General features: G+C 33.7%; 2 protein-coding genes across 4 annotated transcripts in view; one reads left to right on the forward strand and one right to left on the reverse strand.

Moving 5' to 3' along the window:
• CEPT1 (choline/ethanolamine phosphotransferase 1) overlaps positions 1–13,915 on the forward strand; it is a 45,822-nt gene that overhangs the window by 21,801 nt on the left and 10,106 nt on the right. The window contains exons 6-9 of one of the 3 annotated variants that reach the window (XM_032217987.1): positions 2,616–2,747; positions 4,732–4,890; positions 5,134–5,259; positions 7,087–7,183. In XM_032217987.1, the coding sequence (XP_032073878.1) occupies positions 2,616–2,747; positions 4,732–4,890; positions 5,134–5,259; positions 7,087–7,183 (514 nt within the window). Of the gene's footprint in view, positions 1–2,615; positions 2,748–4,731; positions 4,891–5,133; positions 5,260–7,086; positions 8,060–13,915 lie in introns of those variants that run through there. The other 2 variants (XM_032217986.1, XM_032217988.1) reach the window with 2 other exon arrangements.
• Positions 9,882–13,915, reverse strand: part of DENND2D (DENN domain containing 2D) — a 39,330-nt gene continuing 35,296 nt past the window's right edge. The window contains exon 12 of the mRNA XM_032217985.1: positions 9,882–12,769. Within this exon, the coding sequence (XP_032073876.1) occupies positions 12,708–12,769 (62 nt within the window). The 3' untranslated portion in view covers positions 9,882–12,707. The remainder of the gene's footprint in view (positions 12,770–13,915) is intronic.

Raw genomic sequence — 13,915 nt, forward strand, 5'->3', positions numbered from 1 at the left:
AGTATAGCAAGGGCTTCCCCCTTTCACTCTTTCTTTTCAGTAGCCTTCAGTGAGTTATATCCTATCAGCTTCACCTCCAGTCTCTACCACCTGTGTTCAGACTCCTCAGCCACCGCTAACGTTCTTAGTTTTTTTCTTAACTCCACTCCCAACCAATCACATTTTGATTTCTAACTAATGGAAAAAGGGCCCATTTTGTTCCACCTACAGACAAAGCTCAAGCATGGAACACCTGAGACCAGCTGTTCTGTTCAGTTTATGCATGGAGTATTATGTACAGTCTTAGATAGCCCCTTTCCAAACATGCAGTTTTGAATATTGAGGCAATGTGTGAGGCTCTTTCCAAATCTTTGGCCGGGAGGGGGGGGGGACACAAAGTAACCCTAACAAGCCTTTGAGAGACATGCCTGTCTCGACCCTCAGCTGTGGATTTAGAGGGACAGCTTGCAAAGAATCTCCAATTGGCATGCATAAATTTACTAATGTAAGTCTTATACTATAAATGCAATTCAAACAATGGTAAAGAAACAACTAACGATAATTTGGCTGCCCTAGATGCTTGAACATGTTGTTTTATCTATAACAATTGTTTGTGTCATATGTTTGTAAGTTATCTAAATATTTAAAATGAATAATTGGTGAATATTATAATATATATTACAGTAAAAGCAAATAAAACTAACAAATTATTTTAAAAGTTGCTGAAATGCTCATTTCAAACAATATTTCTTTTATTTGGTACCCTTAGCTACTTAAATTGTTTTTTATATTGGGTAAAAAAGGCATAGTACTAGATGTACTAAATAAAGAAAAATACTGTATATATCAGTATATACTCAAACATTCTACTTTTCTTTCTGTATCACTTTATGTTTGCATGATAGTTGCACAAAATGCGTTCTAATGGTATTATTGAAGTATTCTGTCCAAAAGTTAAAAGAGAAACAATCGGAATGGGACAGCAGCCTTCTTTACCACATTTCATACTAGTGTAGTCCTAGAATATTCAGAAAGAGGTTTACAATGTATTGTCGTGGCCTCCCTTCGGTTTTGTTCATCTTAACATGTGAGTGATTCTGTACAAATAATGAAATGTCTGTAGTCTCTAAAAACCAAATGAATGAAGGCACAAATGCTTACAGCGTGATGAGGAAGAAGTATTTTTTTTTACTTTGCATCAGTCTTTGTAAGGGAAATGGATGCTGGAACTGCTCATGTGTGATGTATGCTGCCATTATACAATTTAAAATAGCTATCTGTTTCATGAGAAAATGTATTAAATACATGGAACAAATATTATGCCATAAATAAGAAGCTGGATAATAGGCTCACTAATACAGTTACAAACAGGTTGGTTTTAGATCACGCACACAGCAAATTAATGAGAGGGCTTACAGCTTACCCATGCTAATATTTAGTTTGAAAAAAAACATTACCAGCTTGTGTGAAATACATAACTTTGATATTTTATGCAATATATTTTATATTTGAAAAAAGCATCTAGAATCCCAAGAATTCTATTTTTCTTGGGGGACGGCCGGCCCCAAAAGAATTGCAGATAATTTTGGCATGGCTATTACAATTGCACTATTTTTTGCAATTGTGTAAACACTGCCTTACTGTATATATATAACCATATACACACTTGCCTATATATAACTTGCCTTACCTTAATGAACACTATAATATTTATTTCTGAGAAAGCTTACATTAGAATGATAATGTAATAAAATAAAAGTCATGTAGAATAAGTACAGCAGACCATCCACCTGTAGCCCATTATTTGAAAATTATGTTTATAATTGAAAAATGGAAACATTTCTTCACATGATACCATTTAGTGTATAAAGATTAAATGCCTGTTTTGTGTGCAGAAGGGAGTGTAGGTTCAATTATCTTCAGACTGGTCTAAAATTCCACAGAGCCATTGCAATGTTACTCTACTGTGGTATTCTATGTTCTTATGAAACTAACAATAATTGGATAATGTAAATTATTGTAGGTCAAGCAATCATTATTATGCATTAATCCTTGTTTACAAGTAGTGTAGTTCTGACTATCAGATGCTATACATGGAACCATGATTCCATATCAATGCCACCTGCTTTGTTCTGTCCAGAATACTACAAAATTATCCATTATTGCATTCACATGCAGCTCTTTTTTTTTCTTTTATGTCTGTGACATAGAATTTTGGAATATATCCAAAGATTCTTCTGTGATTTTCAAAGAGCTTTCTTCCCTGAACACATAATTATTTTCGTTATGCCATTTGTTACTTCAAAGACAATATCTATTATAACAATTAAATCTTGGCTACTGATTATGCTGAAATAGGCATTCAAATGTTTAGTCCTTCCATTATGGACCATAATGGTCCATATGTGACCATTATGGTCACATATATGTCTAGTATTTCATTACAAATAAAAAAAAAACTCTGAAAGGTAAGGTAATGTATTCCAAAGGTTTTTTTAAAGCCCTGTTCCAGAAAATTCCTGGATACAGATTTAGAAAAGTGGAATGTTTTGAGTTCATTTGAAATCTAAATCTAAAATAAAATAAAATTAACAGGAAATATTTAAACTGTTTTAATATTTTCCTTTCTTGTTAAGATTCCAGTGTTAAACATTCACATGAAAATACTTCCAGCTATTTGTACAGTAGCAGGAACCATATTCTCTTGTACAAACTACTTTGGTGTGATCTTCACAGGTGGAGTTGGCAAAAATGGATCAACTATAGCAGTAAGTGCTTTTCTGTTTTGTTTTGTATTTTAGTATACATTATTCTTCTATTTTCTCTTCTGTGTAATCCTTCCTTCCTTTCTTTTTTTCCCCAAAGGCTCATAGGGGTTATTTAAAGAAAAATCAGTTCATTTGACGGAGAAATGAGTGTCAGGCATTTGAAGGGGAAATGAGTGTCAGTAAAAATTAACATTAAAATAATAAATTCTCAACAGCATCGTAACATATTTAAAAAAAAAACAAAGTTCTGTGTTCTCCAATGCATCCTAACATTCAAAGCATGTCCTTCTGGATTAGATGAGAAGCCAAACTCAGAACAAAAGAGGTAGACTGGATCTCTATGGTCAGGCACAGGGTTTGCAATAAATATCAGTTTCCTAGTTTTGAGTTGTCATCAGATGTCATTCTCAAGCAAAATTACTTTGATCAATCTGATTCTATATGATTTAAAATAAAATAGTCTTATTTTAAAATTTTTGAAGACTAATTAATAAGATCCTACACTACATTATTAGTAAAGGAAAGAATATACAGCATCTAAATAAAAATTCCAATATAATATAGTGACTAAGAAAAGAATTTATATCTGTTATAGAAGTGCATCATTTTCTATTACAAATTTCAAACTTCTTATCAGAGATTGATTTTATACATTTTCATAACATAAAACACATCATAGTCAAGAGTGTTTGTTCATACTCCTTTGGTTATTAGAACACCACTGATCTAAAAATAAACTAAGACCAGTTGTCTTTGGAGCATATTTTGCATTAATTTAGATGAGTGTTTAATATATACAGTGGTGTTTAAAAGTTTATGAACTCTTTTAAATGTTCAGTATTTCTGCATGTTTGACCTAAAATATGATCTGTTCCCCACACAAATCCTGAACTAGATTACCCAATTAAACAAATGAGTAAAAAATGCACATGTTCATTTATTTAATTAGGAAAATGATTGAAAACTATATGTTTGTGTTTGGCAAAATGTGTAAACCTCTAGGATTATCAGTTCATTTGAAGGGGAAATGAGTGTCAGGCATTTCAGTCAATGGGATGATGATCAGGTGTGGCTGTAAGAAGTTCTGCCTTATTTAAACAAAATAATTCTGGGGTACCAGTATCAAAATCTGATCTTTGCAACATGTGAAAATGTGTCATGGCTCAAACAAAGGAGATTTCTGGGGATCTCTGAAAAACAATTGTTAGTGCTCACCAGGCTGAAAAAGGCAACAAAATTATTCCCGAAGAATTTGGACTCATCAGTCCATTATCAGGTAGATTGAATATAAGTAGAAGTAATTTACACTTCATTACTCTTCTCAAGACTGGACAAACAACGAAGATCACACCAATAGCAAAGTGTGTAATAGACTGGTAGGCTTCAAAGAAACCCAGAGTGACATCTAAACAACTAAATTCCTCCCTTGCATTGGTGAACATGAGAATACTAAACAATAGTGTACATAGCGGGATTGTAAGGACAAAGCTACTAGTCTCTAAAAAGAACATTGCTGCCCATCTAAAATTTGTGAAAGGAGACATTGATAATCACCATGACATCTTAGCTGCACGATGTTCAATAGTTTCTTTGGGGCTGATTATTTATTTATTTTCTTTTAATTATTTTTGTTTTTCTTCAGTGTTACTCTGTTCAGAGTCTTTTTGAAACTGAGCAACCACAATTTTAAATTGGAGAATTAAATAAATTAGATAAATGTATGCTTATTCATCTCTTGCATCTTAACTAAATATTGTAGGTCATATGGTTCTTATTAGTTCCCCACTGACTTTGAAAAAGTTTCAATGGGATTTAGTTATAATTAAAAGGTATGTATGTATGTATGTATGTATGTATGTATGTATGTATGTATGTATGTATGTATGTATGTATTTTTGACCAAGGTGTGCTCTGGAATGCTGCATTTGCATTTATGTTATATGCCCAGCATTGTAAATTAATATTAAATCTCTTTCCTATGTAGGGAACAAGTGTCCTTTCACCATTTCTTCATATTGGAACTGTCATTACATTAGCTGCCATGATCTACAAGAAATCTGCTGTGGAACTTTTTGAAAAACATCCTTGCCTCTATATACTGACTTTTGGATTTGTTTCTGCTAAGATAACTAACAAACTAGTGGTAAGTATTTCTTTGTGCTTTTAACTCATTTTCTATGAAATGCTGTATTATTACAGGTTTATTCTTTTTTTTCTCCCAGTCCACAATTATTAGTGTATGTGGTGATACTTCAACAGGGTTTATTTTATGACTGGATTAGTCCTTAAAGAGAAACATTTATTAAATGTACTATATGTAGTTCCTTCCACCATAGACATTATTCATTCTGATTATAAATAACAAATGCTTGTTTTTTCTCTGTAGGTTGCTCATATGACCAAAAGCGAGATGCACCTTCACGACACAGCATTCATAGGTCCAGCACTTTTGTTCTTGGATCAATATTTTAATAGCTTTATTGACGAATACATTGTACTATGGATTGCCTTGGTAAGTGGCAAGTTCATTTTTAAGATACATGTATACATCCTTGATTTTCTAGTGACAATGCTGGATTCATAATTATTACTATATTATTTATAAATTTGCATGCCACCCATTCTCAACAACTCTGGACAGCTCACAACAGCAACAAAAAAATATAATAAAATCAATAATATATAAAAAATAAAGATAAATGATGGCAAGCTCAATAAAGTGAAGTGAAAACCAGGTCTTCATGATTCTTCTAAACAACAGCAAGGTGGAAGCCATCTGGATCTTAAGGGCAACTGTATTCTTAAAGGCAGGTAGTGCTATAGAGAAGCCATGCTTCTGTAGTACTGAGGTGACATTGTTAAATTGAAGGAAACCAGAATGCAGCAACCCTGCAGATGTTAGGGAGACAGCCAAACCCTCTAATACCGGGGTCTTTTGACATGTAGAGCTTTAAAGAAGCATTCATAACCTTGAATCACACCCAGAAACAAACCAGTATAATTTTCCACATCTCTGGAGCATGCCTACAGATACTCACCCTCAGCAGAAAACGACAAGTAACATAATGTTTTAGATTGCACTTAGATTACTTTAGATAAAGTAATGTCATCTGTAGCTTGAGAAAGGAGAATTTTTACAATAGAAACATGTTATTTATAGTCTTCTGAACTTAGAGTCTGAGAAAGTTATACTGAGAAATCACAGCTAAGTATCATAGACCAGGTATCAATCGTTCCCCTTTGGCTATGTGCATTGGAACAATAATCCATAATGTTCATCTTTTTAAAAGTAAGCCAGTTTTTCTAAAGAAATATAACATTTTGCAGTTCCCTTCAAATCCTCAATAAAATATTGTCATTTGAAGAAAATATAATTAATTTTAGACATGTTATCTATTAGGTTTTTAAAATGCTCTTTCCTTGTTTTAGTTTTTAATGATTTTTTAAATTCATTTTTTATTCTTTAAGATCATGTTGATTTACAGAGTTGGAAGAGACCTTGTAGGTCGTCTAGTCCAACCCCCGCCCAAACCCTATACCATCTCTGACAATATTATGTAATTGATATTAAAGTGTTAAAAATTACTGATATTTCAATCACTGATACTATTTGAGTTTTCATGTCACACATTTCACTTACTGCATAGTTAACTTAGCCTTTCTCCAAAGTGCTCAGGACAATAGTTGCCATATTTTATCCATGTTATAACCATATCACGAAAGATTTATTCATTTGAATGATAAGGGATTTCAACATAGGCTTGCGGTTCTGTCTTGTGAAACTATGCAGCTTTCATAGACCCGTGCCCATGGTTAAGAAAAGGTTGGTGTTTTTGTATTGATGATGGAATCCTCTAGCCTAGAATATTAAAGAATCCCATATCTCCAGTAGAGAAAGTCAAGTCATAAACCCTAAGATCTCCACAGTTGATTTGGAGCAAGAATGTTGGGGACTTTCTCCTTTTAGGAAAATATAAGGCAGGTGAGATTGGGCAGCGTCATCTCGCAAGCATTTCAATTGCAAAAGGGCAAACTAAACTGGCTCACTCCTACCAAGTGAGACGTTATTTTATTTTGCATGAAATGACATCATGGTAGTACAACCTTTAGGAACATGCCTGCCCTGTCTTCTAGCTTAGGCTGCTGGGGGACTGGATCTTTCCCAGCTCCAACTTCTGCTTTAAAATGCAGGTAAAAAATGTTTTTTTGGTCAGAACAAGATAAAATCTTATTGAAGAGAGTATCCTCATGTTTAAAATGATGGGTTCAAAACACAAAAGTATAAATGTGCGTAAGTTTTTATGTCCAAATCTCACACGTTCTTACATTGTCCTTTCAGATTTTTTCTCTTTTTGATTTACTCCGATACTGTGTCAGTGTCTGCAATCAAATTGCTTCCCATCTTCACATCAGTGTCTTTAAGATCAAGACCTACAGTACGTATTCAAATCATCACTAGGTTATTGCAATAACTAGTAGCTGTTTTCTACAAGAGAGAATGCGGTTCTATTGAGGAGCCTACAGAAACTGCAGCAGATAGGAACAAATCTAATTTATAATAATGTTGTATAACTAATTTTGTTACTGATGACACTCCCTAGTTAGACAGTCCTCCAACAAAAGGAGAATCCCAAGTATTCTCCAAATGTCTATATTACCAGGTCCATGGGTGTGTTACCTAGAGAAGCATGCAGAGAATAAGGCTTTGTCATTGTAATTACCGGTACCTTGACCTCAGATAAATGGATTCCCAACAACAGGAATTTCTAATACAGTGTATTTACAAGCTATAAGCCTATTTGCTTTTAATTTAATTATCCTTTAAAGTGCTCATTTAATACTGTCCCAAAAGTATAATTATTAATTGCCTTGAGAAACTCTGGCATCTCACTACCTTTGGTGGCTGGAATACTTTGGACTTGAGCCTAGATTCATCACCAGTTGCTGATAACTGTGGTTAGTTTTTAAGAAAACAGATACTTCATGTTATTTGCATTGTCTCTGGAAGCTAGCATCTTGAAATGCTATCTTTGGAAGCAATCCACTGTGGCTGATCATTTTGTCATTGCACATTGTACACAGCCACTGTGCTTGATAAATTACATCTTTTGTCTTTAAAAAATTCTAACCCTAGTCCCCTAAAATGTGGGATGATTGTCAGCATGCAGTATAGTGTGTTATCTGTCAATTTATTTTTTAAAATAAACACTTTAAAATAAATTTTCAGGTTTTTTTCAGTGGAAAGTCTATACAAAATTTGCAGTTACTTTTTGTATAAAATTTATGCAAAATATTTCTGTTTAATAAATGAAAATTCTCATAACTATAATAATCCTTGTGCTCTTATGTTTTGATCAATCAGCAAAATATTAATTTGAACTGTTAAAAGTATATTTGTGCAGTTGAACTATATTAGCAGTAAGTAATCAAAACCCCAGACCCAAAGCAAATAAGGATCATTGCAGTGTTTCTTACATAAATAGTACATACACTATGGGACCCCACCAAAATAAAAGTCACCCTGCAAGCAAAAGTGATGCACTGATAATTATACATTTCAGGAAAGGGAAACAATGATGCAGGCATATATATTCATAAGTAATAGATGATACACTATCCTACATATTCGTAAGTATTTGATCTGGGGTTACTTCCTGCCCTTATGCTGTCTGCTATCTTCAAAAGAGAACACTTGTCTTAGTGGGAAGAAACAATTCAAAATGAGCACCAAATCCCAAGAGGAAGAGATTTTTCATCTTGAGAACATATTTATATTTTATTTTATTTTCTACTGAAATAATTGCAACAGTGTAGTATTTTTATTAGGCATGGCTCAGTGGTGGGATCCAAAAAAATTTACTACTGGTTCTGTGGGCATGGCTTGTTGGGTATGACGTGGCTTGGTGGGTGTGGCAGGAGGATACTACAAAATCTCCATTTCCTCCAGATCAGCTGGGAGGCAGAGAATAGATGGGAGTGGGGCTAGTCAGAGGTGATATTTACTGGTTCTCCGAACTACTCAAAATGTCCGCTACCGGTTCTCCAGAACTGGTCAGATCCTGCTGAATACCACCTCTGCCATAGCTAGAATGAAGTATATGAAGTGTCTGACTCAAGAAAACAACTTGTTTTTACTCTCTATTATGTAACATTGAGTCAAATGTAACCAAGGAAGAAATTAGTAAAAATTATATCTCTGAAAAATAATGTATACCAGATACCAGATAACAAATACCAAGTTTCATGCTCCAATATTACTGGAAGTTTATAATGATACCTTTCTACATAACATTTCTCTAGCCATACTCTCAAGTTTAAAAGATTTTGAAGGCTCTTTAAACACTTGCTATCTTGGACAAGCCAACAAACATTGATGCAAAAATATTGACAGTGACTAGCATATAGGTTATACACACTGTTTCTCAGATTTTTCAATTTATAGAGTCTAGTTTTAAAAAAAGGTTGCCAAGCATTTGATACTAAATTGCTGACATTCTTGATATGTATTCACAAAAAATGAATTGAATTAAATTAGCGGTGGTTTTGCCCTCAATAGTATACGTCTGCATACACTTCTGGGGCAATTTAATTCTTTCTTGTATTCCATGATAATTTTTAGGTGGCTATTTTTTGCAATTTGTTTGTATGAGTAGACTTATCTAAACCATATACCGTATTTGAAACAGTCCTCTTTTCTTTTATATTAGCCAGCTATAATCTTTTACACTCATTCATTGGTTTTCTTAATGTCCAATAATCTGTAATGTATTCCCTTTATTTCTTTCCATCCATTCATGTGACCTAGTGGAATATCCCTCCCCCCCCCCCAAAAAAAAATCTATTGTTGATCTTCACAATCTTTCTTCTGAAGATCGTGTATCAGGATGTCTCATGGATGCACTTTACCTCGTTTTTAAATTTGATGTTGAATCATTAACTTATTTTATTAAACAAACCAAGAATATTTCAACGTACAGTAACAGCTAGAAATGAACACAAATCTTTATTATACCCTAATAATATAGGTACATTTACATCCATTTTAGGATAAGAAGCACTATGTAGCATGCAGAAAAGGCGTAAGAAATAGTCAACAAAATGTAAAGACACAAAATAAGGAAATATAAATATGAATAAGATTATTAACAATTTATTTCGGTTCATTTGTAATTGAAACTAAAAAAATGGATATATTGCACCCATAACTGAATGTTTCCTTTGAATAACTATTCCCAGATATTTAAAATAATTCAAAGGACAGTTAAAAACTCCAATTAAGTTTTGAAAACATTGAGTTGTTCCAAGAGAAATTAGAATTGTCTAAATTTGCAAACAGCAGTACAGTAAAACTTTTAAAATATCACCATATCTGCACTTCATCTGATTAAGTAGTCTGGATGATTTACATATGTTTACATTGTTTACATCATATGCATCTTTTGTGTAATGATGTAATCATGCCAATGGTATAATCAGATCATTATTCAAATGAAATAAAATGACATAAATTGAAGCAGGTTACAAATTCAGATTTAACAAACATTTAGGAATAATAGATTCATCTCCCAAATAGTCTTTTGAATTGAGATTTTATTGTGTATTCAATTAAATCTTGGAATTTTGACATGAGACATTAGCAACATCTAAATTTGTAAGTTATTGTCAGTACTGGGATGTGTTTCAAATAATTCCAAGTCAATCATATTCTTTAACAGTTAAGAATACTGTATAATAAAGCTGGATAGCATATTTTTTAAAAACCCTGTAACGAAGAATTGGAGTATCACATATTAACAAAGCAATAGTTGAGTGTCAAAAATATTGTCTATTTCTCATCTTAGGATCAGACTAATTCAACAAGCACTACGTGTGCTTTAGTGTACAACAAAGAGAAGGGATTAAAACAGTTGGCCTGAGGAAAAATTTATTTATATGATAAGATGTCCACCACTGCTTTGTTTTCATTTACTATCCTTAAGTGAATTAATAAATATTACAAAATATTACAAAGATCACAGTGTTTAAAGATGTAAATATGACTCTGAATTATATACAAAAACTTTGAATCACTCTGGATTTATGGATTTAATAAGCATGGAAAGGACAGCCAGCCAAAAGATTATGCTTCAATATTGTATTGGAAAGATGGTGAGACCCCAAGATTTAAAGTCTGGGACTGTCAATATAATATGCTTTCCTATTTAATAATTCGTCCTCTATCAATGCAGTGGGAAAGAGTGATTATACTGTTCTGTGCAGTCATTTTAATGGCATGTTTGTGGCGACAAAGAGATATGATTAGATAATTATGGTTTTTTTCACAGCTTGTTTTTTTTTTTAATCTTAAAAAAATATTTGGGTGAAGAGAACGTCCCCCTCTGAGTTGTACTTTAAATTGTCCTTTGCAGATCGCACAGTTTTTCTCCTGCCTATAAAAGAATTTGGATATAATTTCTTATATAATTGTGAATAGAGCATTGTCCTCCTTGGAAGCTCTAACATAGTTCATTAGCTAAAGAACCTGAGCATTTTATAAAAGACATTGCAATAGCATATTGAGCTAATTTTCCTGTAACTTTATATAAGCTTGATAGCTTGTCCTGTCAGAGGACTTGACTTGTACTCTCTCATTAAATTAACGTATTAAAAACTTCCTAAAAAGTACATTTTGTTAAATTTGACATGACATTCGACTTTCTATATACCACATTTGTTTTACTCAAATGTCTACAGCTCCTGACATAACTCCTACATATCAGATTTATATTCTTATATTGGAACCATACTACTCAGTGTCCATACTAGTATTTGTAATATATAAAGAAGAACTTAAGGTAAACTAAGGCAACCTAACACCATTCAACTGTGTTAGATTTCAGTTCTTATCATCTGTAGCTAATCTAGCTAACCATCAGATTGTTGAAGTCTCAAAAAATGAACACTGGATGTAGGAAACTGTTGATTTTTTTCTAGCTAAATTACAGCTTTGATTAGTATTTTCCAAATTAGCACAGGAACTTCACCAAGATTTAAGCCCCTAAGAATTTCATTGTAAATAGGAACAAATATGTATGATTAACTTTTCACTAGCAGTTACTTGTTATAACTGTGACACCACAATACCTCTTACAATGCTAGGAACAGCAACAGTCCCTCAAAGATAGCATCCTCAGATTTGCTTGTTCTCCTGAATCCCCAACGTTCAGTGCAAGAATGTGTGTCTCCCAATTCATTGATGTTTTATAGTGGTGGAATGGGGTGGACAACTTCCTTTACAAAGCTGGCATGGTCACTAGGAATGTATTTGCTTTTATGTTTCTTTATTCCTATGTTCTTCAAGTCATTCTTTAATCCAATATTAGGGTTCTACTTCCCTCCTGTAAAATTTTTAATTGGGAAAATTTCATGATAACGGGACAAGCATTCCTGCTTAAAACATAGCAAACTATAGAATGTATATAGAAATCTAACATACATTTTATAATCCCATCAATTACAACATTCAATATAAGATTTTTGGCCTGGAAACCAGTTTCATGAGAATAAAAATGTTTCCAAAGAATGTAATTGTCTCACTATTTCCATTACATTCTCTGCCTTATGCGTTATTTACTGCATCTGGCAAAATTTCCAAAAAATGTAGAATCCGATTATTAAAATAGGATTGTTTGATAATAGTTTTTATGCTGCTATATTCTTTCTCTGGAACTGCAGCTTTGATTGTCAGTTGGACTACAAAATTTCAGGCACGTAAAGAACAGCGTGTAATGCCAGCCACAAGAAAAAATAAAATGTAGAAAACAGTACCCAAGGCTCCCCATGGCTTTTCATGGTTCACATAGAAAGCACAGGTACTATCAGGACAGCTAACAACGGTATCTTTCACCTATGGACCTAATCCAGGTAGATGATCAGTTGCAGGCCTGCCTATCTCCAAACTTCTCTTATGAAAGCAAAGATTCAGGAGAGTCTCCTGTTCTTCTTTTCTTCTTGATATTCATTTAATTTCTGCTGAAAATATGCTGCAGTTAAAACAAAAGGTGAATTAGTTATTATGTCTGGAACATGTAAACATCCCTTACAATAATCTCCACACACGACTTTGGGTCAATATTCATTTGATAAAAAATATGACTTCTATAACAATTAGGAAGCAATGGCCATGTGAGTCCCTGCAGTAAGAACAATAAGATAGGAATAAGTCTACAAAACATAGCGGGGAGGAGGTGGAAGGGATCTCCTCCTCCCACACTTGGCATATTTAGTTTTGCTCACATATCAAACCTTTGCCATTTGCTACATCTTCCTGTACACCTGAAGCATTCAAAGCAGCATCTCAAATGATGTCAGGGTAGCATATGGTGGAAGATTACAGTATATCCTCAGCAAAAACAAAAAAACCTAACGATCTATTTACCTTTAGAAGTTGGATTAGGGCATGACTGCTATTCTCAATCTATTCCAGTGGTTCTCAATCTTCCTAATGCCGCAACCCTTTAATACAGTTCCTAATGTTGGTGACCCCCAACCATAAAATTATTTTTGTTGCTACTCTATAACTGTAATTTTGCTGCTGTTATGAATTGTAATGTAAATATCTGATATGTAGGATGTATTTTTATTGTTATAAATTGAACATAATTAAAGCATAGTGATTAATTACAAAAATATGTAATTATATATTGTGAAATATTTATTTCTAATTACAAATAAATGAAATTTTGTCTGGGAAATCTAAGAGCAGGCTCCCGGCTCTAAGTGAAAAGAGTGCCTTTCTTTTAAAAAGAAAAAAGGAAAGAAAAACCAAAACAGCCACCAATTCTTCCTCCCTCCCTCACTCTCTCTCTCTATCTCTCTCTCTCTGTGTGTCTCTGTGTGTGTGTGGCTCTTTGTCTCTCTCCTCCCTCTCTCTCTGTGCTTCTCTCTGTCTGTCTGTCTGTCTCTCTCTCACACACACACACACACTGTGGTCACTCGCCTCCTGTTCTTCGGCTGCTGCACAAGCCCACATGGTGTGCGCTGCCCTCTTCTCTCTTGACAGTTGCCTTGTTTCCAATGGAGGGGGTGGGGAATGCATGCGTTTTCCTCCCTCTGCATGGATTTCCCACCCCCTATTGGTCCTGTTGTTGCTGGAGCCGCTTTTGCTGAATCCGGTGTGGTGGGACTCT

Source organism: Thamnophis elegans, chromosome 5, assembly GCF_009769535.1.
Source record: "Thamnophis elegans isolate rThaEle1 chromosome 5, rThaEle1.pri, whole genome shotgun sequence".
Classification (NCBI taxonomy): Eukaryota; Metazoa; Chordata; class Lepidosauria; order Squamata; family Colubridae; genus Thamnophis; species Thamnophis elegans.